The sequence below is a fragment of the Lynx rufus genome, unplaced genomic scaffold, assembly GCF_022079265.1.
Source record: "Lynx rufus isolate CCGP_SWC_20201006 ecotype Redwood Valley unplaced genomic scaffold, mLynRuf1.p SCAF_14, whole genome shotgun sequence".
Classification (NCBI taxonomy): Eukaryota; Metazoa; Chordata; class Mammalia; order Carnivora; family Felidae; genus Lynx; species Lynx rufus.
This window is the reverse complement of record NW_025814828.1, coordinates 44,206,114-44,230,609: the sequence shown is the minus strand read 5'-3', so window position 1 is coordinate 44,230,609 and position 24,496 is coordinate 44,206,114. Positions and strand designations below refer to the sequence as shown.

Here is a 24,496-nt window from a genome sequence, read left to right as displayed (position 1 = left end):
AGTATATCTCTTATAGACAATACATAGTTGGATTATGTTTCTTGTATCCATTCTGTCCATCTCTGCCTTTAATTCAAGAGTGTAATGCATTTTACTTTTAAAGTAATTACTGGTAATGAAGTTCTACCATTTTGCTATTTGTTTTCTGTATATCTTATACTTTTTGTTCATCCTTTCCTCCATTTCTGCCTTCTTTTGTGTCTAATTGATTTTTTAATATAATACTGTTTTATCCCTTTCTTACTTCTTTTTCTGCATATTTAAAAGTTATTTTCTTGATTAGCCTGGAGATTACAATTAACATCTTAAATTTATAACAATCTAGTTTGAATTAATACCAACTTAGCTTCAGTATTACATAAGAGCTCTATTCCTATATAGCTCTGTTGTTGCCCCTTAATGTTGTTATTGTCACACATTACATCTTTGTACATTGTATTCCCATCAACAAATTTACAGTTATCATTTTATATATTAATCTTTTGAAAAATGTAGAAAAAATAAGAGTTACAAACCAATAATACAGCAATACTAGCTTTTATATTTACCTACTGTATTAGATTCTTAGGGCTGCCATAACAAATTACAACAAACTGTGTGGCTTGAAACAATAGAAATGTATTCTTTCACAGTCCTGGTGGCTGGAAGTCTGAAATCTGGTGTCAGCAGTGTTGGTTCCTTCTGAGGGCTCTGGGGGAAAGGGACAAAGAGCTAGAGTGGTTCATGAGACTCTTGCTCCATCTGCCAATCACATTCACCTGGATTCCACAGAGAGTTTTGGACTACTAGACTAGAAGTACATATTAAGGGCAAGAGAAGTCACATGCAGGGTTTCTTCCTAATAATTTGCCCATTTCTGGCTTACAAGGGGCTGTGGAGAATGAGAAGACAGCAGTGTGTGTGTACTCAAGGAGAGAAAAACACACTCATCTCATTGGGACATATAAAAACTGTAAAGCAGAGAGAGATGGAGTATGATGGAGGGACTCTGCATTCCTGTGGAATGAGGAAATTTGTGAGCTAATGTTAAGTGTATGGGTCTGGAGAATTTCCATAGGAACCACAGCCCTTCTTCCTCCTTGCACTGCCCAGCAATATATAATATATATAATATATATAATGCACATGTGTGTGTATTGGGTAGAGAGGTGGTTAGAGAAAAAATTTTCTTCCACCTTGTTACACCAAACTATCCACATTTAGAACCATCTGTTCATTGCAATGTTGTTTTGACATAATCCTACAGCTACAAAAACACAATCAGGATGGTCCTGGGGCACAATGGCAGACTAATAGGGACTAGTGGTTTGATCTTTCCTCTTAGCCCATAGAATTTCTAGGCATACCCAACCTTATATAAAGCATATATCATTCCAGTAAGATACAATAAAATATGCTGTAGTAAAGAAAAAAATCAATAATGTCGGGAATTATTTAGGTCCATTGATGCAGAAACAAAGGACACCAAATGAATTGCTCATCACAAGTGGCTGTATCTCTCTTCATGCTTTTATGTCTACTTTCTCCAGAGTGTCAATCCCAAAGCTTGTGACTACACAGTACCCATTCCTGAAAAGACAAAACAGAGGGCCATCTGGACCCTGGGAATCTTGGAGTTAGTCACTTTAGCTGTGAATAGGCATAGACTGAGACAAAGCTCTCACCTGAAGTATTTGGTTACACATTCCACGTGCATGTAATCCCAACAGGTTTGTCATGAAGGATTTTCTAAAATGAAGTCATCCTAGTCACCTGGAGATGACTGGCAGACCCATGCCATCTAATGATTTTGCCACAGCCTCACTGACAGCTTCAAAAACAGCAGTATCTTCAGTTGGGTAGGTCAGGGTCTAAAAAAAGGAAAAAAGAAATTAGACTCAATCTAATGCTCATTTCCAATCTCACTTACCCACCTTAGCACAATAAAGCTCTATCATACTTACCAGCTGAGGTGCCAGCAGCAGTAGCATCAGCAAAACAAGGCATGATTACAGTAAGGCACAATATTTAGATAGTGCCAGAAAAGAATCCTGGCAGATACCAGCTGAACTGTTATTTTGGTAAAAAGTAGTGCAAGTAATAATCTTCCTTATAGTCTGTAGCCATCCTCCACACCCATTCTTTAGATTATTCCTTCTAACAGACATTATTTGAGAATTTGATACATTTATGGTGTGTAGGAATCCATTTGCAACTTCTTATCTGACCCAACCCCCCTCCCATCTTGCTTTCTCTGATAATTTTTTCTGTCACACTCCCAGGGTGAGATAAAAGCACTAGGTTCAAGGTCAGTTTTCTGCTTACTGAACATAAAAGCACTCAAATCCACAAAGATGAGAAAGTGATAAAAAGTGTTTAATTAGGCAACAATTCATTGTGTAGGGACACCATCTTTTCCCTCCACATTAACTCTAGTGGCAAAAAGCTCTACTTGCAAATGAAATATGAATGGCTAGATTGAGAGGTATATGCAATTGAGGGTGGGGTGTATGTGTATGTATGCAGATACATATAGAAGTATATAAACACTCTGGTTTCTAAGTCTGTTTAAAACTTTATAGGGTGATAAGAAATAATCTATTATCTGTGGAACTCCATTTATATCTGTTGAACAAATGAGCAAAAGGAGAAGACATGGAGATATGGATCTCTGGGGAAAGTCACAGTAAAATAGGGTTAATAGAGGAGCACTTCAAGAATGTTGGAGCAAGGACTTCCAAAAATCACTCCTCAAAAAATCTATGAGGGTGGTGGCAAAAAATATATATATGAACTTTTGCAGAACTCTGGAATTAACCAGAAGTTTTCAACAATCCAAGGAGGATTTATTCAAGAAAAATGGATGAACCTCTATGAGAACAGTGAGCTTTGGGGCATTTTAACTTGTCCTATTCCAATCCCCCTCTCCTCAGATCCACAGTAGCCTTGAAAAATAACCGCCTCACAACTCTAGTAGTTTTGCACATTGGTAGTCTAGCAGCCCCTGAAGGGGGGCAGACTGAGTTTGAGGTTCCCAAAAAGTTCCATTCCTAGAGAAGTGTCACAATTTGACCTTTCTGGCAGTTCTTGGAAACAACCACTCACATGACCTTATTTAACATGACTCAGATCTCACCCTATGCAAAAAGTTCTTTTTGTTTTGACAGACCTTACTTTTAAGAGAAGTTTTTGGATTTAGAGAAAAATTGGAGTTAAGTACAGTGAATTGCCATATACTGCCATTCTTTCCTCTCCTTACGCCACAGTTTTCCTCTATTAGTAACATCTTGTATTAGTGGTGCAGATTTTACAATTGAGAAACAATATTGATATGACACTATTAACTAAAGTCCATAGTTTACATAAGGGTTCACTCTTTCAGTTGAACATTCTATGGGTTTTGAAAAATAAGGGGTACCTGGATGGCTCAGTCAGTTCGTCTGACTCTTGATTTCAGCTCAGGTCATGATCTCATGGTTCATGGGACTGAGCCTAAATTGGGCTCTGCACTGACAGCATAGAGCCGGCTTGGGATTCTCTCTCCCTCTCTCTCTCCCCCTCCCTTGCTCACGTTCTCTCTCTCTCTCTCAAAATAAACATTAAAATAAAGAAAAATACATAATGTCATGTATCTACCACTGCAGTATCATACAGAAGAATTTCATTGTTTTAAAACTCTCTTGAGCTTGATATATTCATCCCCCCTCCCTTTTTCTGAACTGATGGCAATCATTACTCTTTTTACTGTCTGTTCAGTTTTGCCTTTTCCTGAATGTCATATGCATGGAATCCTATGGTATGTAGCCTTTCAGATTAGCTTCTTCCATTTCCATTTAAGTTTCCTCCATGTCTTTTCATGATTGATCTCATTTCTTTTTATTGCTGAATAATACTCCATTGTACACATGTAGCAGAGCTATCCATTTATCTATTAAATGATATCTTGGTTGCTTTCAAGTTTGGGCAATGATGAATAAAGTTTCTATAAGCATTAATGTGCAGGGTTTTGTGTGGCTATAACTTTCCAACTCATTTAAATAAATAAGGAGTGTGATTGCTGAATTGTATGGTAAAAGTGTATTTAGCTTGTAAGAAACTTAGACTTTAGGTTTAGTGGGAAAAAATATATATGAACAGACACCTCACCAAAGAAGGCATACACATATACATAAGCATTGAAAGATGTTCCACATCATATGTCATTAAAATAATGAGATACCACTGCACACCTATTGGCTATAGTAATGTCCCAAGCATGGTCACATCAGTATCAATGTCAAAGCATGCTCAGATTTCTGGATTAGTGCTACTTTTCCCACCACTCTCTTATATTCCAGAGGGTCTCACAGTCAGCGGGTAACTCTCCCCTCCCCATGCCCACCAAACCCTGGTAAATCTGAAGTGCCTTTTTACAGCCCTTCCTTCTTGACTCCCTTCTTCTGGAAGGCAATCAAGACGTTTAAAGTTCTTTTGGACCTTTTTCTTCTTCTCATCACTCATTTTGTTCTTCTCAATCAGCTTGGTGATCTGGGTCATTTCTACTGCTGGGAAGTCCTCACCTTGGCCTAAGGCCTTTCCCCATGATCTTTGGGTATTTCTCTGCCCACTTCTCAATCTCCTTCACACTTGTGAGTTTGTTGTGCCCCTGCTTAAAGAGGGAAGGTTGGGCCTCCATGCTTGAGGCCCTGATAAACTCCCCAGCAAGGGTGCCATATGCAGGTAGACAACCAGGTATACCTAGGCAGACTCCTTGCCCTTTTAGCCAGCATTAGGTGTTCCAACCTTAACTGCCTCACCATGGTGAGGGTGATGGTTTCTCAAAGTCCCCATCCTGGAAGAGGTAGAAGACTTAGTAGTTCACTTTGCCAGATTGTATTTCTCACTCAGATCCACATTCAGCTTATCACCATTATCTGAGATCCCTACCTCTGCCACCAAGAGATCAACACTGGAGGCTGAGTTTTCAGCCAAACTCTTGAACTCGTCCTGCTGCTCACTATAGGGATACTGGGTGTTCACTAAGATGAATTTACTTTTGGTAATGACCTTGTAGAAAGTGACTGTATCCAGGGGAAGGGCACCCTTGGTGTGCAGGCTGATGTCTTCATGCAGAGCAGAGAGGAGCAGGAGTGACAGGAGAAGGGGAAACAGTGGGGAAGAGAGAAAAGCAGGGAGGGGTGGGGAGTGGGAGGGGGCATGCCAACAGCCATAAAGTGGGATTCTGGCAGTAGGAGCTAGGAGGAGGAAGGCTGTAGTGGGAAAAACTCAGAAAACCAGGGCCAGGTCAGATGTGCATGTGTACCTCTGTTCATATATTTTGCCATTTTTAATTGTTTTGTTTTTGTTGTTGAATCTTAATTGTTCTTTGTGTGCTTTGGGTACAAGTCATTTATCTAATATCTATTTTTCAAATATTTCCTTCCAGTTTGTGGCTTGCCTTTACATTCTCTTAACAGAATCTTTTGCAGAACAGAAGTTTTAATTTTAATGAAGTCCAACTTTGCAATTTTTTCTTTCTTAGACCATGATTTGGTGTTATATCTAAGAAGTAATCACCAGGGCATCAGACAGATTTGGTTTAGGATCTGACTACCCACTTACTTTCTATGCTTTGTGACCGCAGGTAAGTCCAGAAACTTTTGTTTTCACAAAGGTAAAATAAAATACTTGTTCAATCCAAGATGAAATAATGTATGAAAATCTCTAAAACTAAAACAAAATATATGGGGGGGGGGGAACTCATCACCAAAGCAAAGGTTACCTAGATTCTCTACATTATCTTCCAGAAGTTTTACAGTTTGTGTTTGACTTCATATATGTGATCAATTTTCAATTAACTTTTGTGACAGGAATAAGGTCTTTGTCTAGATTCATTTCTTTTTGCATGTGGTTGTTCAGTTATTCCAGCATCATTTACTGAAAAGAGTATCCTTTATCCATTTAATTGCCTTTGCATCTTAGTCAAAGATTAGTTGACGATATTTGTGTGGCTCTGTTTTGGGGTTCTCTGTTGTATTCCACTGATCTCTTGTTTATTCTTTTACCAATATCACATTGTGTTTATTATTGTAGGTTTATTTTTTTATTTTTTATAATATGAAATTTATAATCAAATTGGTTTCCATACAACACCCAGTGCTCATCCCAAAAGGTGCCCTCCTCAATAGCCATCACCCACCCTCCCCTCACTCCCACCTTCCATCAACCCTCAGGTTGTTCTCAGTTTTTAAGAGACTCTTATGTTTTGGCTCCTGCCCTCTCTAACCTCTTTTTTTTTCTCCTTCCCTTCCCCCATGGTCTTCTTTTAAGTTTCTCAGGATCCACATAAGAGTGAAAACATATGGTATCTGTATTTCTCTGTGTGACTTATTTCACTTAGCATAACACTCTCCAGTTCCATCCATGTTGCTACAAAAGGCCATATTTCATTCTTTCTCATTGTCAAGTAGTATTTCATTCTGTATATAAACCAAAATTTCTTTATCGAATCATCAGCTGATGGACATTTAGGCTCTTTCCATAATTTCACTATTGTTAAAAGTGCTACTATAAACAATGGGATACAGACGGATCCTGGGAAGATGGAGGTGTAGGAGGATGCTGGGCTCACCGTGCGTCCTGCTGATCACATAGATTCCACCTACACCTGCCTAAATAACCCAGAAAACCACCATAAGACTAGCAGAATGGAGTCTCCAGAGCCAAGCGCAGATGAGAGGCCCACAGAAGAAGGTAGGAAGGGCGGCGAGGCAGTGTGCGCTCCACGGACTGGCGGGAGGGAGCCGGGGTGGAGGGGCGGCCTGCTAGCCAAGCAGAGCTCCCGAGTCTGGCTGGCAAAAGCAGAGGGGCTGGACGGAGTGTGTTCTGACTGCAAGCGGGACTCTACATCTGGAAGGTTATACGTTAACAGCTCTGCTCAGAGAGCGGGAGGGCTGGAGGACAATGGGAGGGAGAGTTGTTGAGCCCCAGATGACAAAGCTCAGCTTGGTGGAGAAAAAAGGCACTCGCCAGCGCCATCTCCCTCTCCATCCCCCAGCCAAAATCCAAAAGGGAACCAGTTCCTGCCAGGGAACTTGCTTGCACCTCGCAACACCCAACCCTGTGCTTCTGCAGATCCATCCTTCTGGTGGGTCTGACTCCCTCCCAGTGCTGCAAGGACCCTCCCGAAGCGGATCTCCGAAGGAAAAGCCATCTGAGCCTGCCCCTCCTGCCCCCGTGCACCTTGTTGATCCACCCCAGCTAATATGCCAGATTAGCTGTGTGCAAGTAGCCCAGATGGGTCACGCCAACCCACAGTGAATCCTGCCCCTAGGAGAGGGGAAGAGAAGGCACACACCAGTTTGCCTGTGGCCCCAGAGGTGGGCTGGGGGCAGACATCAGGTCTGAACTGTGGCCTGCCCACCAACCAAGTTATTCAAGACAGCACAGGGAAAGTGCCCGGCAGTTCCCCACCACTCCAGGGACTATCCAAAATGACGAAACGGAAGAATTTCCCTCAGAAAAACGTCCAGGAAATAACAACAGCTAACGAACTGCTCAAAACGATTTAAATAATATAACAGAAAGTGAATTTAGAATAATAGTCATAGAATAAATCACTGGGCTTGAAAACAGTATAAAGGACAGCAGAGAATCTATTGCTCCAGAGATCAAGGGACTAAGGAACAGCCAGAAGGAGCTAAAAAAGGCTATCAATGAAGTGCAAAATAAAATGGAGACAACCAGGGCTCAGATTGAAGAGGCAGAGTAGAGAATAGGTGAACTAGAAGATAAAATTATGGAAAAAGAAGAAGTTGAGAAAAAGAGAGATAAAAAAATCCAGGAGTATGAGGGGAAAATTAGAGAACTAAGTGATGCACTAAAGAGAAATAATCTACGCATAATTGGTATTCCAGAGGAGGAAGAGAGAGGGAAAGGTGCTGAAGGTGTACTTGAAGAAATCATAGCTGAGAAATTCCCAGATCTGGGGAAGGAAAAAGGCATTGATATCCAAGAGGCACAGAGAACTCCCTTCAGACGTAACTTGAATCGATCTTCTGCACAACATATCATAGTGAAACTGTCAAAATACAAGGATAAAGAGAAAATTCTGAAAGCAGCTAGAGATAAACGTGCTCTAACTTATAAAGGCAAGCCTATAAGACTCGTGACCGCTCTTTCTACTGAAACTTGGCAGACCGGAAAGGAATGGCAGGAGAACTTCAATGTGATGAACAGAAAACATATGCAGCCGAGAATCCTTTATCCAGCAAGTCTGTCATTCAGAATCGAAGGAGAGATAAAGGTCTTTCCAAACAAATAAAAACTGAAGGAATTCATCACCACTAAACCAGCCTCACAAGAGATCCTAAGGGGAATCCTGTGAGACAAAGTACCAGAGACATCGCTACAAGCATGAAACCTACGGACATCACAATGACTCTAAACCCATATCTTTCTATAATAACACTGAATGTAAATGGACTAAATGCGCCAACCAAAAGACATACGGTATCAAAATGGATAAAAAAACAAGACCCATCTATTTTCTGTCTACAAGAGACTCATTTTAGACCAGAGGACACCTTCAGATTGAGAGTGAGGGGATGGAGAACTATTTATTATGCCACTGAAAGTCCAAAGAAAGCTGGAGTAGCCATACTTATATCAGACAAACTAGACTTTCAATTAAAGGCTGTAACAAGAGATGAAGAAGGGCATTATATAATAATTACAGGGTCTATCCATCAGGAAGAGCTAACAATTATAAATGTCCATGCGTCGAATACAGGAGCCCCCAAATACATAAAACAGTTACTCACAAACATAAGCAACCTTGTTGATAAGAATGTGGTAATTGCAGGGGACTTTAACACTCCACTTACAACAATGGATAGATCACCTAGACACAGGATCAATATAGAAACAACGGCCCTGAATGATACATTGGATCAGATGGACTTGAAAGGTATATTTAGAATTCTGCATCCCAAAGAAACAGAATATACTTTCTTCTCGAGTGCACATGGAACATTCTCCAAGTTAGATCACATACTGGGTCACGAAACAGCCCTTCATAAGTATACAAGAATTGAAATCATACCATGCATACTTTCAGACCACAATGCTATGAAGCTTGAAATCAACCACAGGAAAAAGTCTGGAAAACTTCCAAAAGCATGGAGGTTAAAGAACAACCTACTAAAGAATGAGTCGGTCAACCAGGCAATTAGCGAAGAAATTAAAAAATATATGGAAACAAATGAAAATGAAAATACAACAATCCAAACACTTTGGGATGCAGTGAAGGCAGTCCTGAGAGGAAAATACATTGCAATCCAGGCCTATTGCAAGAAACAAGAAAAGTCCCAAATACAAAATCTAACAGCACACCTAAAGGAAATAGAAGCAGAACAGCAAACACAGCCTAAACCCAGCAGAAGAAGAGAAATAATAAAGATCAGAGCAGAAATAAACAATAGAGAATCTAAACAACTGTGAGCAGATCAATGAATCCAAGAGTTGGTTTTTTGAAAAAATAAACAAAATTGATAAACCTCTAGCCATGTTTCTCAAAAAGAAAAGGGAGAGGACCAAATAGATGAAATCATGAATGAAAATGGATATATTACAACCAATCCCTCGGAAATACAAGCAATTATCAGGGAATACTCTGAAAAATTATATGCCAAAAAACTGGAAAACCTGGAAGAAATGGACAAATTCTTAAACACCCACACGCTTCCAAAACTCAATCAGGAGGAAATAGAAAGCTTGAACAGACCCATAAACAGTGAAGAAATTGAAGCAGTCATCAAAAATCTCCCAACAAATAAGAGTCCAGGACCAGATGGCTTCCCAGGGGAGTTCTACCAGACGTTTAAAGCAGAGATAATCCCTATACTGCTCAAGCTATTCCAAAAAATAGAAAGGGAAGGAAAACTTCCAGACTCATTCTATGAAGCCATCATTACTTTAATTCCTAAAGGAGACAGAGACCAGGTAAAAAAAGAGACCTAGAGGCCAATATCCCTGATGAATATAGATGCAAAAATTCTCAATAAGATACTAGCAAATCGAATTCAACAGCAAATACAAATAATTATTTACCATGCTGAAGTGGGATTCACTCCTGGGATGCAGGGCTGGTTCAACATTCGCAAATCAATCAATGTGATACATCACATTAATAAAAGAAACGATAAGAACCATATGATCCTGTCAATCATTGCAGAAAAAGCATTTGACAAAATTCAGCATCCCTTCTTAATAAAAACCCTCATGAACTTCGGGATAAAAGGAACATGCTTAAACGTCATCAAAGCCCTTTATGAAAAGCCCATAGCTAATATCATCCTCAATGGAGAAAAACTGAGAGCTTTCTCCTGAGATCAGTAACACGACAAGGATGACCACTCTCACCGCTATTGTTTAACATAGTGCTGGAAGTGCTAGCATCAGCAATCAGACAACAAAAGGAAATCAAAGGCATCAAAATTGGCAAAGATGAAGTCAAGCTTTCACTTTTTGCAGATGACATGATACTATACATGGAAAATCCGATAGACTCCACCAAAAGTCTGCTAGAACTGATACATGAATTCAGCAAAGTCGCAGGGTACAAAATCAATGTACAGAAATCAGTTGCATTCTTATACACTAACAATGAAGCAACAGAAAGACAAATAAAGAAACTGATCCCATTCACAATTGCACCAAGAAGCATAAAATACCTAGGAATCAATCTAACCAAAGATGTAAAGGATCTGTATGCTGAAAACTATAGAAAGTTTATGAAGGTGTTTGAAGAAGATTTAAAGAAATGGAAAGACATTCCCTGCTCATGGATTGGAAAAATAAATATTGTCAAAATGTCAATGCTACCCAAAGCTATCTACACATTCAATGCAATCCCAATCAAAATTGCACCAGCATTCTTCTCGAAACTAGAACAAGCAATCCTAAAATTCATATGGAACCACAAAAGGCCCCGAATAGCCAAAGGAATTTTGAAGAAGAAGACCAAAGCAGGAGGCATCACAATCCCAGACTTTAGCCTCTACTACAAAGCTGTCATCATCAAGACAGCATGGTATTGGCACAAAAACAGACACACAGACCAATGGAATAGAATAGAAACCCCAGAACTAGACCCACAAACGTATGGCCAACTCATCTTTGACAAAGCAGGAAAGAACATCCAATGGAAAAAAGACAGTCTCTTTAACAAATGGTGCTGGGAGAACTGGACAGCAACATGCAGAAGGTTGAAACTAGACCACTTTCTCACACCATTTACAAAAATAAACTCAAAATGGATAAAGGACCTAAATGTGAGACAGGAAACCATCAGAACCTTAGAGGAGAAAGCAGGAAAAGACCTCTCTGACCTCAGCCGTAGCAATCTCTTACTCGACACATCCCCAAAGGCAAGGGAATTAAAAGCAAAAGTGAATTACTGGGACCTTATGAAGATAAAAAGCTTCTGCACAGCAAAGGAAACAACCAACAAAACTAAAAGGCAACCAACGGAATGGGAAAAGATATTTGCAAATGACATATCGGACAAAGGGCTAGTATCTAAAATCTATAAAGAGCTCACCAAACTCCACACCCGAAAAACAAATAACCCAGTAAAGAAATGGGCAGAAAACATGAATAGACACTTCTCTAAAGAAGACATCCAGATGGCCAACAGGCACATGAAAAGATGTTCAGCGTCGCTCCTTATCAGGGAAATACAAATCAAAACCACACTCAGGTATCACCTCACGCCAGTCAGAGTGGCCAAAATGAACAAATCAGGAGACTATAGATGCTGGCGAGGATGTGGAGAAACGGGAACCCTCTTGCACTGTTGGTGGGAATGCAAATTGGTGCAGCCGCTCTGGAAAGCAGTGTGGAGGTTCCTCAGAAAATTAAAAATAGACCTACCCTATGACCCAGCAATAACACTGCTAGGAATTTACCCAAGGGATACAGGAGTACTGATGCATAGGGGCACTTGTCCCCCAATGTTCATAGCAGCACTCTCAACAATAGCCAAAGTATGGAAAGAGCCTAAATGTCCATCAACTGATGAATGGATAAAGAAATTGTGGTTTATATACACAATGGAATACTACGTGGCAATGAGAAAAAATGAAATATGGCCTTTTGTAGCAACGTGGATGGAACTGGAGAGTGTGATGCTAAGTGAAATAAGCCATACAGAGAAAAACAGATACCATATGGTTTCACTCTTTTGTGGATCCTGAGAAACTTAACAGGAACCCATGGGGGAGGGGAAGGAACAAAAAAAAAAAGAGGTTAGAGTGGGAGAGAGCCAAAGCATAAGAGACTGTTAAAAACTGAGAACAAACTGAGGGTTGATGGGGGGTGGGAGGGAGGGGAGGGTGGGTGATGGGTATTGAGGAGGGCACATTTTGGGATGAGTACTGGGTGTTGTATGGAAACCAATTTGTCAATAAATTTCATATATATATTAAAAAAAAATAAATAAATAAATAAAAAGAGTAAAAAAAAAAATAAATTCCTGGTACCTAAAAAAAAAAAAAAAAAAAAAATCTCCCAACAAATAAGAGTCCAGGACCAGATGGCTTCCCAGGGGAGTTCTACCAGATGTTTAAAGCAGAGATAATACCTATCCTTTTCAAGCTATTCCAAGAAATAAAAAGGGAAGGAAAACTTCCAGACTCATTCTAGGAAGCCAGTATTACTTTGATTCCTAAACCAGACAGAGACCCAGTAAAAAAAGAGAACTACAGGCCAATATCCCTGATGAATATGGATGCAAAAATTCTCAATAAGATACTAGCAAATCGAATTCAACGGCATATAAAAAGAATTATTCACCATGATCAAGTGGGATTTATTCCTGGGATGCAGGGCTGGTTCAACATTCGCAAATCAATCAACGTGATACATCACATTAACAAAAAAAAAAGAGAAGAACCATATGATCCTGTCAATCGATGCAGAAAAGGCCTTTGACAAAATCCAGCACCCTTTCTTAATAAAAACCCTTGAGAAAGTCGGGATAGAAGGAACATACTTAAAGATCATAAAAGCCATTTATGAAAAGCCCACAGCTAACATCATCCTCAACGGGGAAAAACTGAGAGCTTTTTCCCTGAGATCAGGAACACGACAGGGATGCCCACTCTCACCGCTATTGTTTAACATAGTGCTGGACGTGCTAGCATCAGCAATCAGACAACAAAAGGAAATCAAAGGCATCAAAATTGGCAAAGATGAAGTCAAGCTTTCGCTTTTTGCAGACGACATGATATTATACATGGAAAATCCGATAGACTCCACCAAAAGTCTGCTAGAACTGATACATGAATTCAGCAAAGTTGCAGGATACAAAATCAATGTACAGAAATCAGTTGCATTCTTATACACTAACAACGAAGCAACAGAAAGACAAATAAAGAAACTGATCCCATTCACAATTGCACCAAGAAGCATAAAATACCTAGGAATCAATCTAACCAAAGATGTAAAGGATCTGTATGCTGAAAACTATAGAAAGTTTATGAAGGTGTTTGAAGAAGATTTAAAGAAATGGAAAGACATTCCCTGCTCATGGATTGGAAAAATAAATATTGTCAAAATGTCAATGCTACCCAAAGCTATCTACACATTCAATGCAATCCCAATCAAAATTGCACCAGCATTCTTCTCGAAACTAGAACAAGCAATCCTAAAATTCATTTGGAACCACAAAAGGCCCCGAATAGCCAAAGTAATTTTGAAGAAGAAGACCAAAACAGGAGGCATCACAATCCCAGACTTTAGCCTCTACTACAAAGCTGTCATCATCAAGACAGCATGGTATTGGCACAAAAACAGACACACAGACCAATGGAATAGAATAGAAACCCCAGAACTAGACCCACAAACGTATGGCCAACTCATCTTTGACAAAGCAGGAAAGAACATCCAATGGAAAAAAGACAGCCTCTTTAACAAATGGTGCTGGGAGAACTGGACAGCAACATGCAGAAGGTTGAAACTAGACCACTTTCTCACACCATTCACAAAAATAAACTCAAAATGGATAAAGGACCTAAATGTGAGACAGGAAACCATCAAAACCTTAGAGGAGAAAGCAGGAAAAGACCTCTCTGACCTCAGCCGTAGCAATCTCTTACTCGACACATCCCCAAAGGCAAGGGAATTAAAAGCAAAAGTGAATTACTGGGACCTTATGAAGATAAAAAGCTTCTGCACAGCAAAGGAAACAACCAACAAAACTAAAAGGCAACCAATGGAATGGGAAAAGATATTTGCAAATGACATATCGGACAAAGGGCTAGTATCCAAAATCTATAAAGAGCTCACCAAACTCCACACCCGAAAAACAAATAACCCAGTGAAGAAATGGGCAGAAGACATGAATAGACACTTCTCGAAAGAAGACATCCAGATGGCCAACAGGCACATGAAAAGATGTTCAGCGTCGCTCCTTATCAGGGAAATACAAATCAAAACCACACTCAGGTATCACCGCACGCCAGAGTGGCCAAAATGAACAAATCAGGAGACTATAGATGCTGGAGAGGATGTGGAGAAACGGGAACCCTGTTGCACTGTTGGTGGGAATGCAAATTGGTGCAGCCACTCTGGAAAGCAGTGTGGAGGTTCCTCAGAAAATTAAAAATAGACCTACCCTATGACCCAGCAATAGCACTGCTAGGAATTTATCCAAGGGTTACAGGAGTACTGATGCATAGGGGCACTTGTACCCCAATGTTCATAGCAGCACTCTCAACAATAGCCAAATTATGGAAAGAGCCTAAATGTCCATCAACTGATGAATGGATAAAGAAATTGTGGTTTATATACACAATGGAATACTACGTGGCAATGAGAAAAAATGAAATATGGCCCTTTGTAGCAACGTGGATGGAACTGGAGAGTGTGATGCTAAGTGAAATAAGCCATACTGAGAAAGACAGATACCATATGGTTTCACTCTTATGTGGATCCTGAGAAACTTAACAGGAACCCATGGGGGAGGGGAAGGAACAAAAAAAAAAAGAGGTTAGAGTGGGAGAGAGCCAAAGCATAAGAGACTGTTAAAAACTGAGAACAAACTGAGGGTTGATGGGGGGTGGGAGGGAAGGGAGGGCGGGTGATGGGTTTTGAAGAGGGCACCTTTTGGGATGAGCACTGGGTGTTGTATGGAAACCAATTTGACAATAAATTTCATATATAAAATAAAAAAAATAAATAAATAAAAAATAAAAAAAAGAAAAAAAAAAGAAAAAGAAAGTGCATTAGTGGTTACCAGAGGCTAGGGTTGGGGTAGAGGGATAGAGATTAATGGCTATTGGGTAAGGGTTTCGTTTTGTGGTAAAATTGTAGCGAATTTTGTGCAACTCTGCATATTCTAAAACCCACTGAATTGACACCTAATATTGTGGCTTTTATGGTATGCGAAGTATATCTCAATAAAATGGTTACTTTTAAGAAATGGAGCTAATGCCTCCTTTTCATAGTACTGTTAGGAGAACTAAATGAAGGCGTGAAGCCTTCTTTTACAAAATTAGGCACCCAGGGGTGCCTGGGTAGCTTAGTCGGTTAAGCGCCGCCTTCAGCTAAGGTCATGATCTCATGGTTCACGGGTACAAGCCCTCCGTTGGGCTCTGTGCTGACAGCTCAGAGCCTAGAACCTGCTTAGGGTTCTGTGTCTCCCTCTCTGCTCCTGCCCTGCTCATACTCTGTTTCTTCTTCTCTCAAGAATAAACATTTAAAAAAAAAACTAACATTAACAAAATTAGTCACCCAAATATTTGGTGGAACTGACAATAAATTTCACCTGCTTTCCAGCTTGGTCCAGAATGGATATAATATATCCATTATATATTTCAGGTAAATTCCACAGAGCTCCAGGGTCAGAATCAAGCTTAAATGCCTGCTCCTTTTGCACCCATACATTGAATGAAGTTTTGGTCTATTCACAGGGAGAACTGGGGCAAGCAAAGTAGACTTTGCTCCCTGCTTTCCCTTTCTGGACTAAGTAACCATTCCTCCCCACCCAACTGGGCAGACAGACTCACTCATACCCTCCTCCACTAGCAAGTTATTGCTTTCCTCCCAGAAGAATGTTTGAGGTATATATCTCTTACTTCAGACTAGAGAAAAAAATGCTGAGCTGAAATCAGTATTTCAAAAGAAGAGAGAATCCACAAATGACCTCATCCAGCCAGTGTTTTCTTTGGGTATTGTAACAACTCAAGGCTTAATGGATAATGTGGCCAATTAACCCTGAGCCCTCCATAAAAAGATTAAGTTTCATATCTATTCAGGACTCATCAGGCTAGGACATCATGATTTTCTGAAAATTCTGAACAACACTGAAATGCTGAACTCAGAATCTGGTCCTGTGAGCAAGGTCTGTCTTCAGGCCTGTTAGGTATTTGTGCCTACCCCAGGCAGGCTGGGTAAATAGCTTGACTGGAAGCCCACATTTATTTTCCTATGTCAACTTGCAGCATATTATAGTGATTTCAAAACTGCCTCATTCAAGAACATAACTGTCACATTCTAGTATCATTTGAATCATGATTTTGAAATAATGGGGCACAAAGATAATGTTAGTTTCTATACAAGTTATATCATATATTGCATTTATTCCAATGGGAAATTAATGAAATGTGAACACTAGAATATTCTATGCTAGCAAGAATGTGTTCTCCCCTACACACACAGTATCACTGTTTTATGGTTGTATCCATGGAGGACCTACTACATGCCAGGTGCCAGTAATATGGAAATGGGTAAAACATAGTTGAAAATCCCAAAGGGAGTTCTATCTTTTGGTAACAAAGACAGTTACACTAGAATGTGTTAAAGGAAAGCAAATAGTGCTAAATGAGCACAGAGGCAGGGAATCTACTTGAGTCTGGGGTGTAATGGGGACATTGAAGAGATAAAAAAAAATACCTGAGCTGATTCCTAAAGATATAATAAAAAAAAAAAGGTAGATAGACCAAAGAATGTTAAGGAACAGCTCCTCAGGAAGAATAAAATTTGTGCATTTATAGATGTGTAAGATACTTGGTCTAGCTGGAACCAATTATTTGAGAAGGGAGTTATTTTGATGGATAGGTAAGAAAAATGGGGGGATTACATTTAGAAAATATGTGCACCCACCCTAAATCAGTCCCATCGCACTGGAATGGCCATAAAACTAGTCAAGGAAAAGTTGGGCAGGGGAAATGCCTTACTGGGCTTCCTCAAAGGGGCCCCTTGGGGAAGGTTGATCACTAGCAGTGTTGCCTTAAAAGAGAACTTCATAGTAGCCTGCAGCTCTGCCCTTGGAGATTAAGGTTGAGCTCCTGACCACAGCTAATGGGAACAAAGGAAATAAATTCCTTCCATCCACGCTCTCCCAATCCCCCAAACATTCCAGATTCTCTTTAACAACAAAAAATGATTTATTTGTAACACACCCCAGTCTCCATCACTTCAGCACAGCATAGGAGTAGAAAAGTCACACTGCATCATTTAGTCCAAGGCGGAACTTCATGCCTCCCCAAACAGCAAGGCCATCTCCCCCCAGATATCCAGCCCAGAGCCAAACTGAACACACAAATAGGCAAGCCCAGAATGAAGTTGGCCCCAGGGCTCAGCACATCTCACCCTTCCCCCACAGCCCTTCAAGCTTCCTGGCTGCAGCCTTCTACCCCTCCACCCCCAACCAGGCCAAGGCATAGCCTCAGAGCTACCAGGGAGCTTTCTTTGTGGGATAATTAACAAGAATTTAAGTGTTATATAAAATAATGTCCTGTGAAATCTAGAAAGTTTAAAATGACTCTCCCATACATAATCCTAATCAGCAATGACAGCTCTCCCTCTCTTCACCATAGCTGCAGATGGTTTTGAAAAGATTATCCTCTCAGCTCCATACTCCAGTTTTCCTTTTGGCCTTATTAAGGGCCAGAGGATAGGAAGGGATCCCAGGTACTTTCCCCAGGTTCAGAGGCTGAGAGGAAAATCCCTGATATCTTAGAAAAAAAAATATTCCTTCTGCTTCCCTCCAAAGATTTTAATGGAGATTATTGCTTAAACATTTTTTTAATCCATCTGAGGAAAGTTAGTTTTAGATTCAGAAGGCAATGCAAACAGAAACAGGCAGTCTTTCAGATTAGGTACTAGTTTTGAGGGTACAGGAGGCAAGATAGAGGAGTATAAAATCTCAAGTGGCCTTCTTAGCCCAGAATCTTCTAGAAAGCCTCAAAAGATGGATACTAGGAAGGTTTCACCTTTGAAGGCCTTGGTAGGACAATTCCAAAAGTTCTACTGTCATGGACTGGTGACTTTTGACAAGGTCACAATAAAAAAAGATGGGCATCTCCAAAGGAACATCTTTAAGGGCTCTAATGGTGAAAACGTACAAATGCTTGGACTCAGAACTGTTTGTATAAAGTGAGGACCTCATACATGGGGGAAGAGACTTAACAACACCGTAAGGAATGGAACCCACAATAGGTAGAAGATCACAGATAGAACACCACTTGCAGCCTTAACATTGATATTTGTTTTGTTATGTTAAACTCTTTTCCAATTCCTCAGGAAACCTGAGCTAGCTTTACCCTTCGCTGTCACCTGCATGTGCAGGACTGGGCAATCATGTCTTCATACTCCTTATACAAGATACTCCCATTTGCTTCAACCAGAAGGATGCTAATGGGAACATACTTATATGGAACACAGGAGGGCTGAGGGATGCTCTGGTCTACCAGCTCATTGACAAGGTTCTGGACAATGGCATGATTAGGGGAATTAAGACCATAGTGTAGTACCCGAGGGCAGATTCCCTTACAGTAGTTTGGAGTATATAGATGGGGAGCAATAATCCAGTGATCCCAACCCAGCTGATGGAAGCTGACTTGGAAAGGGTGGAGGGAACACTGGTTACTTTTAAGTCCATCATGTTCCCTGAAGGGACCAGGAACCCCAGATGTGATACTGTCTGTTTGCCGGGCCCTCCGCAAGAGGAGAGAAGAGTCATCGTCCATGAATTCCTCCAGGCCTCTGGGGAGAAGTTTGGCCTTCTGAACACTTTCATGAGTATCATTGAAGTAGAGTAATAAAAATGCAGTGTCCAAGGATGAAGTTCCATGCCACTGAAGCTCAAGAATGTCACTACCTTTTTGTTGCTGGCACATGAAGTGGAGTCGTAGAACCCTGAGCCCCTTCTTATTCCAGAGCCTTTGAACATGTTGTGTGATATCCATCTCTGTCCAAGCTTTAGACATCATGGAAGGCTTTGAGGAATATCCTCCTGAAGAAGGAAAATGGTTGGTTGGGCCTTTCTGGACCCAGGGCTCCACATGGCAGGAGAGATGGAAACGAGCTAGGTGGAGCTGATGGCGATAAACCACAGTGGCTTGGACCAGTTGGTATGCTACCCGGTTCGGTCTCAGAGGAAAGTCCAGGGTCTGTATATTCCAGGGGCCTTCAACAGCAAGAGAGAACAAGAGTAGAAGTTTAACTTCTTACCTCCTAGCCTGAATCTCCTTCACAAACCTGCTCATTGCAAACTGACAGCTGCAAGCAGCCCTAAAAATAAAGCAAGATCGTGATAATCACCATCATTTGTTGAGCATTTACTATTAGATGTTTTAATACATTACCTCTTTAATCTGCAACACCCTTATGAGATAGTAATTATTCCCATATCCTTGAGACATGCATGAATTAAGAATTAGTTCTCCTGTCATATTATACAGATGTAACTTTGAGGTAACAATCCAATATTGGGGGCTATCTATGGCCTGCCATCACTTCAAACGTGGGGCCAAGATGCCACAAAGTAATTTTGTCTACTTACCCCTAGTGAGGGCAGCTGTTTTGCCATTTCTATCTTCTATGTTAAGAATTGTTTTCTGAGCAGCTGTTCCTTCTTAAGCCATTTCCCCCTTAACCCTCAGTCTCTCCCTTGTTCATTCCTTACTGGAAATTATTCTTCATGTACCACATTAATTGTACTGCAGTTCCCCAAATACCATTTTCAACAAGGTCTTGTCCTATAAATGTTTTGTTTCCTAAGAATTCTACTAGAAACTGAAAGCCTTTTGGCGATTAAGTTTTAATCCAAACTGTAATGCTGACACCTACTGGCCAAGGGTTGGTCTGGGGCTGAAGTGCTCTGAATTTCTGTATCTTCTGGAAAAGATTAAGAGCAAAGATTACAAAAACCAGGCATTGCAGGAAAAAGCCTCCTTTTATCTTCAAACACCTTATCGCTAAACACTTGCATGTTAATTTTCATATTATTTACCTAAGCTTCCTTCTGCACTGAATCCACAAGCTTGGATTCTTCAGTAGGCCTGGAATGGTCAACGTAGAAGTGTTTTCAAGGTCTTGAAACATCAGGATAATTTTTCAAAGTTCAGATTCAACTCATGCTTAATACACTCTTAAGTTTGGGGCACTGGACATCATTCACACAATGCCCAAGCCAGGCTTCTATTTGCTTTCTCAAGTTATTCTACACTCCCATCCTATAATCATCTTTCCAAGAGGCCCACCCATACACCTGCCCCACCCTGCCTAAAAAGGAGCCCAACCCAACCTCTAGCAGGCTGTCTGGTGAGGAACTGCCCTTTACTTTCAGGCCTTGACATCACATATTTCCTGAAGCATGGTGGAGTAGTTAGGAATCAGAGCTAGGAAGGGTCTGCTCAGACCTTTTCAGGGAAATGACTGACTCACACATCCTATGTGATTGAACCGGGCGTATTTCTGCAGACAAGCTCAATTCAGCTGGGTCATCTCCTAATGGAGACTTGTGGCCGGATGTTCTTGTCTTCTATTTCTGTATCCTTTCCAGATTCCCTAGATGCCAGTACGTCCCACGGTCAGACCAACATAGTGGCCTAATTCTAGGCATCCTCATCTAGCCCCATATAATCTGTACAAACTTGATTTGTGCAGCTTTCTGCTGCACTCAGAATGAATTCCAGATTCCTTATAATAGCCTATAAGTCCCTGCCTCTCCTCAGCCTCCTTTCCTGCCACTCTCACACAATGCTCACTAAGTTCCAGTCATACTGATCTTCCTTCTGATCTTCAAGTCAGACAAGCTTGTTTCCACCTCCTAGGCCTTTGCATACATGGTTTCCTCTGCCTAAATCAGACTTCTCTCTGCTCTTCCCATGCCTAGCTTATCTTACAGACCTCAGCTCAAATGTCACCTCTTCAAAGATGCATTCCATGACAATCCCATGTAAAGGATTTGTTATTTTCTAGCAAATCAATTTCATTATTTGAGAACACTTAACCATGATTTGCAATTACAAGTGTTTACTTATGTCTCACCCATGAAAACTGTACCTGTCTTGATCATATCTGTATGTCAGCATGTAAAACTGTGCCTATCCCTCTGTAGGTGTTAAGTATTTGTTGAGTGAATCTCCACCCACGCCAAGCTATTTTCTCTTTCATTAATCATAATGCATATCTCTGCCTCTATGCATAGTCTCCTTCCTCCTTCCTCAAGGTCCATCTCAAATATTAGCTCTTCAGTGAAGTCTTTCACTGTCTTGCTGCTTCCCCTTCCTGGCTTTAAGCAGTGACCTATTTCTTCTTTCTTGTCTTGGGAGCCCTACTGCTTATCCTTGTCAAAGCATTTGTTATGCTGTAACACCATGATGTGATTATTTATCTATACCAACTTGATGGGAGCTCTCAGAGGTCAGGGAAACAGTTATTTGCCTCTTTAGACCCAACCCAAACAGTGCCTGGTACTCAATTAAAATCTGTTGAGTCAGCAGAGCAGGATGTTTAAAAGCACAAACTCTAGAGCCCAAAATCCTGGATTTGACACTCAGCTCTACCAATTACTAGCTGTGTTACATTGAGTAAGTTACTCTGAATCTCAGTTTCTTTTCCTATAAAATGATTATGTTAATAATACCTACCTTATATGATGGTGCAGAGGATTAATGAAGATAATATTTGTAAAGTACTTTGCCCAATGCCTGGAACATAGCAAGCTCACAGTAAAGACTAGCTAGGGGAATATTTGTTGTTTCACTTAAAGGAGGGAATGCAAACTACCGAAGGCCCAAAATTGATCTCACCAGGTTCCCAAGATTTCCTTGAAGTTGATGCTTTCTGCATTCCCTAGAGAGCCCTGCACTTCAGAAGCTCACTGGTTTCCTGGAACAGTATCTAACAAAGATATTTTTTAAATCAAGCATGATGGGAACAAAGAAAATTCCAAAATACCTTTGGTACCAAAAACCCAAGTAGCAAGATGGCCTTAATAGAAAAACTGCTTGGTATTCAAGGATATCTAAACACTTGAGAAGTTATGAGTAGACTTTAGAATCACGCAGACTTGGGGCGCCTGGGTGGCGCAGTCGGTTAAGCGTCCGACTTCAGCCAGGTCACGATCTCGCGGTCCGGGAGTTCAAGCCCCGCGTCGGGCTCTGGGCTGATGGCTCAGAGCCTGGAGCCTGTTTCCAATTCTGTGTCTCCCTCTCTCTCTGCCCCTCCCCCGTTCATGCTCTGTCTCTCTCTGTCCCAAAAATAAATAAACGTTGAAAAAAAAAATTTAGAATCAGGCAGACTTGACCTCAAATCCTACCTTTGTCACCCACTGTCTAACTTTGCAAGTTATTTGGCCTCTCTGTGCTTTAGTTTTTCTTTATCTTTAAAAATTAGGCTAATTGCTCCATGAAAGCTAATGGTAATAGTGGTTCTTAAGGATTATATACAATAGCAGATGTTCACCTAACTAGGTATACAGACCTTTGGATGTTAATTTGGTTCTGTCCATTCTAACAAATTTCCCCAACTCAGCATCCTGTACTCTTTGCTCTTATAAGAATAAAACCACACATAAACAGCCCTCTACAAGAATACATAGTAGTATTTCTCAATTATAGTTTTCAGTGACATAAACAATAAGACTTTCTTTGAAAGATAGGAGCTGACATATCATTCAGTTGTCCTGGGGTCTGAGAGAGATTCCTCAGGTAGGGCCCAAGGCAATCTGTTCTTAAACTGGGGCCCTAAAGGGAAGCAGGTTTGGAGCTAGCTTCTCCCAACTTTTCCATCCTTTGAAATCTAAGCCTGAGAAACAAATCACCCACCAGGCAATGAAGCCTGATCGTACGTAAACTCACAGATCCCCTTTCCCTACACTCTTTTCCCCCATTTCTCTTCCCTCCAGGACAGTATGGTATAATAACTCACCTCTGAGAGGCCTCGCTACATCAGCCAAGGGTCTCACCAGCCTCACCATGGTGGCCCCAATGGTGCGGTTCTCTCTAGGGTGTCCACGTGCATCAGCTGAACGCTGGTACAACTCCAACATGTACCGCAAAGGATGCCCTAGGACAGGTGGCTTCCTCTGCTGCTTGCCAGGAGCTCCTTCCAGCAGCTCCCGAATCAGGGGCAAGGAAGGGGCATCAGCCATGAGGGCATTAGAGGGCTGTCCTATCTTTGTCATTTGGACCCCATGTTCCATAAAAAGCACCAGTCCCCAAAGAAGGATTCTAACGATGCTGAGACAGAGCATCTCAAAAGGTGTGCTGTCCAGCAACACGCTGTATCCCAAGCCCAAAGGATGTCGCTCTGAGTCTTTCCTTTCACATAGGTAACCACATCTGGCTCCAAACCACAAAAGATAGGGAGAGAAAAAAATGAAAGGCAAGCAGACAGGCCTTATGTTGATTCCTCTTCGAGGATTTCTGGACAGAAGGAGGTCTCTTAACTTGGCCTCTTTGCATCAAAACAAACAGAAACAACCGGTGGGACAATGCAGCATATCCTTCCTGCTCTTCAGGGCTGGGAACAAGATAGCACTTACTCGGATGCTGAGGTAACTGTAAAGAAGTGGTCCATTCCAGGACCTGCTCCCTTACCTTATCCACTAGGATGAAAAAAAAAACAAAACCAAAACAACCCTTGCTTGCTGTGCTCCACAGCTTTAAAGGTAGTTTCTTAATTAGTCCTTAAAGGGCCAGAGACCTCTTGCTCCCATCCCACTTTCATGTAGCGCTTCCTCTAATGCATTATTTCCCAAAATGTGGTCTGCTATTGACTTAAGTGAAACTATCTGGGGTTATTGTTAAGAATGCAGACTCCTGGGTCCAGACCAAAACATGGACTCTCTGGAGCTGAGGTCCAAAAATCTGAATCTTAACAAATGCTCCAAGAAGTTTCTATGAACACTAAAATGTGGAAACCACTGTGAGTGTGGCTCCTGAAACTTGAAGAAGATGCCTCAACAGTGGTTTTCAATCTTGGCTATACATTGGGATCATCTGGGGAGTTTTAACTATTACAGATGCCTGGGTACCATCCTCAGTGATTCTGATATAGTGGGTCTGGGCTGTTAGTAGGGCATCAGGATTTTTTAAACTTCTGCAGGTGATTCTAATGTGCAGCCAAGTTTGACAACTCTGATTTAGAATTTCTGATTTACCATGGAAGGTATTGAGATCCTAAGTGGGCTACATCAGAGAAGCCTGGGGGGCAGTGGAAGATGAGTCTGTGGAAGGTGGCT

The 24,496-nt window shown here is 41.0% G+C and overlaps 1 protein-coding gene and 1 pseudogene across 1 annotated transcript; both read right to left on the bottom strand.

Annotated features, from left to right (window-relative positions):
• Positions 1–4,388: 4,388 nt before the first annotated feature.
• LOC124509193 (endoplasmic reticulum resident protein 29-like) lies at positions 4,389–5,142 on the bottom strand (annotated as a pseudogene).
• Positions 5,143–18,575: 13,433 nt separating this feature from the next.
• BMP15 (bone morphogenetic protein 15) lies at positions 18,576–23,506 on the bottom strand. The gene is made up of 2 exons (XM_047075762.1): positions 23,182–23,506; positions 18,576–19,432 (listed from the first exon to the last, which is right to left on the bottom strand). Exons 1-2 carry the CDS (start codon positions 23,504–23,506, stop codon positions 18,576–18,578), a joined length of 1,182 nt encoding a protein of 393 aa, XP_046931718.1.
• Between the last annotated feature and the right edge of the window lie 990 nt (positions 23,507–24,496).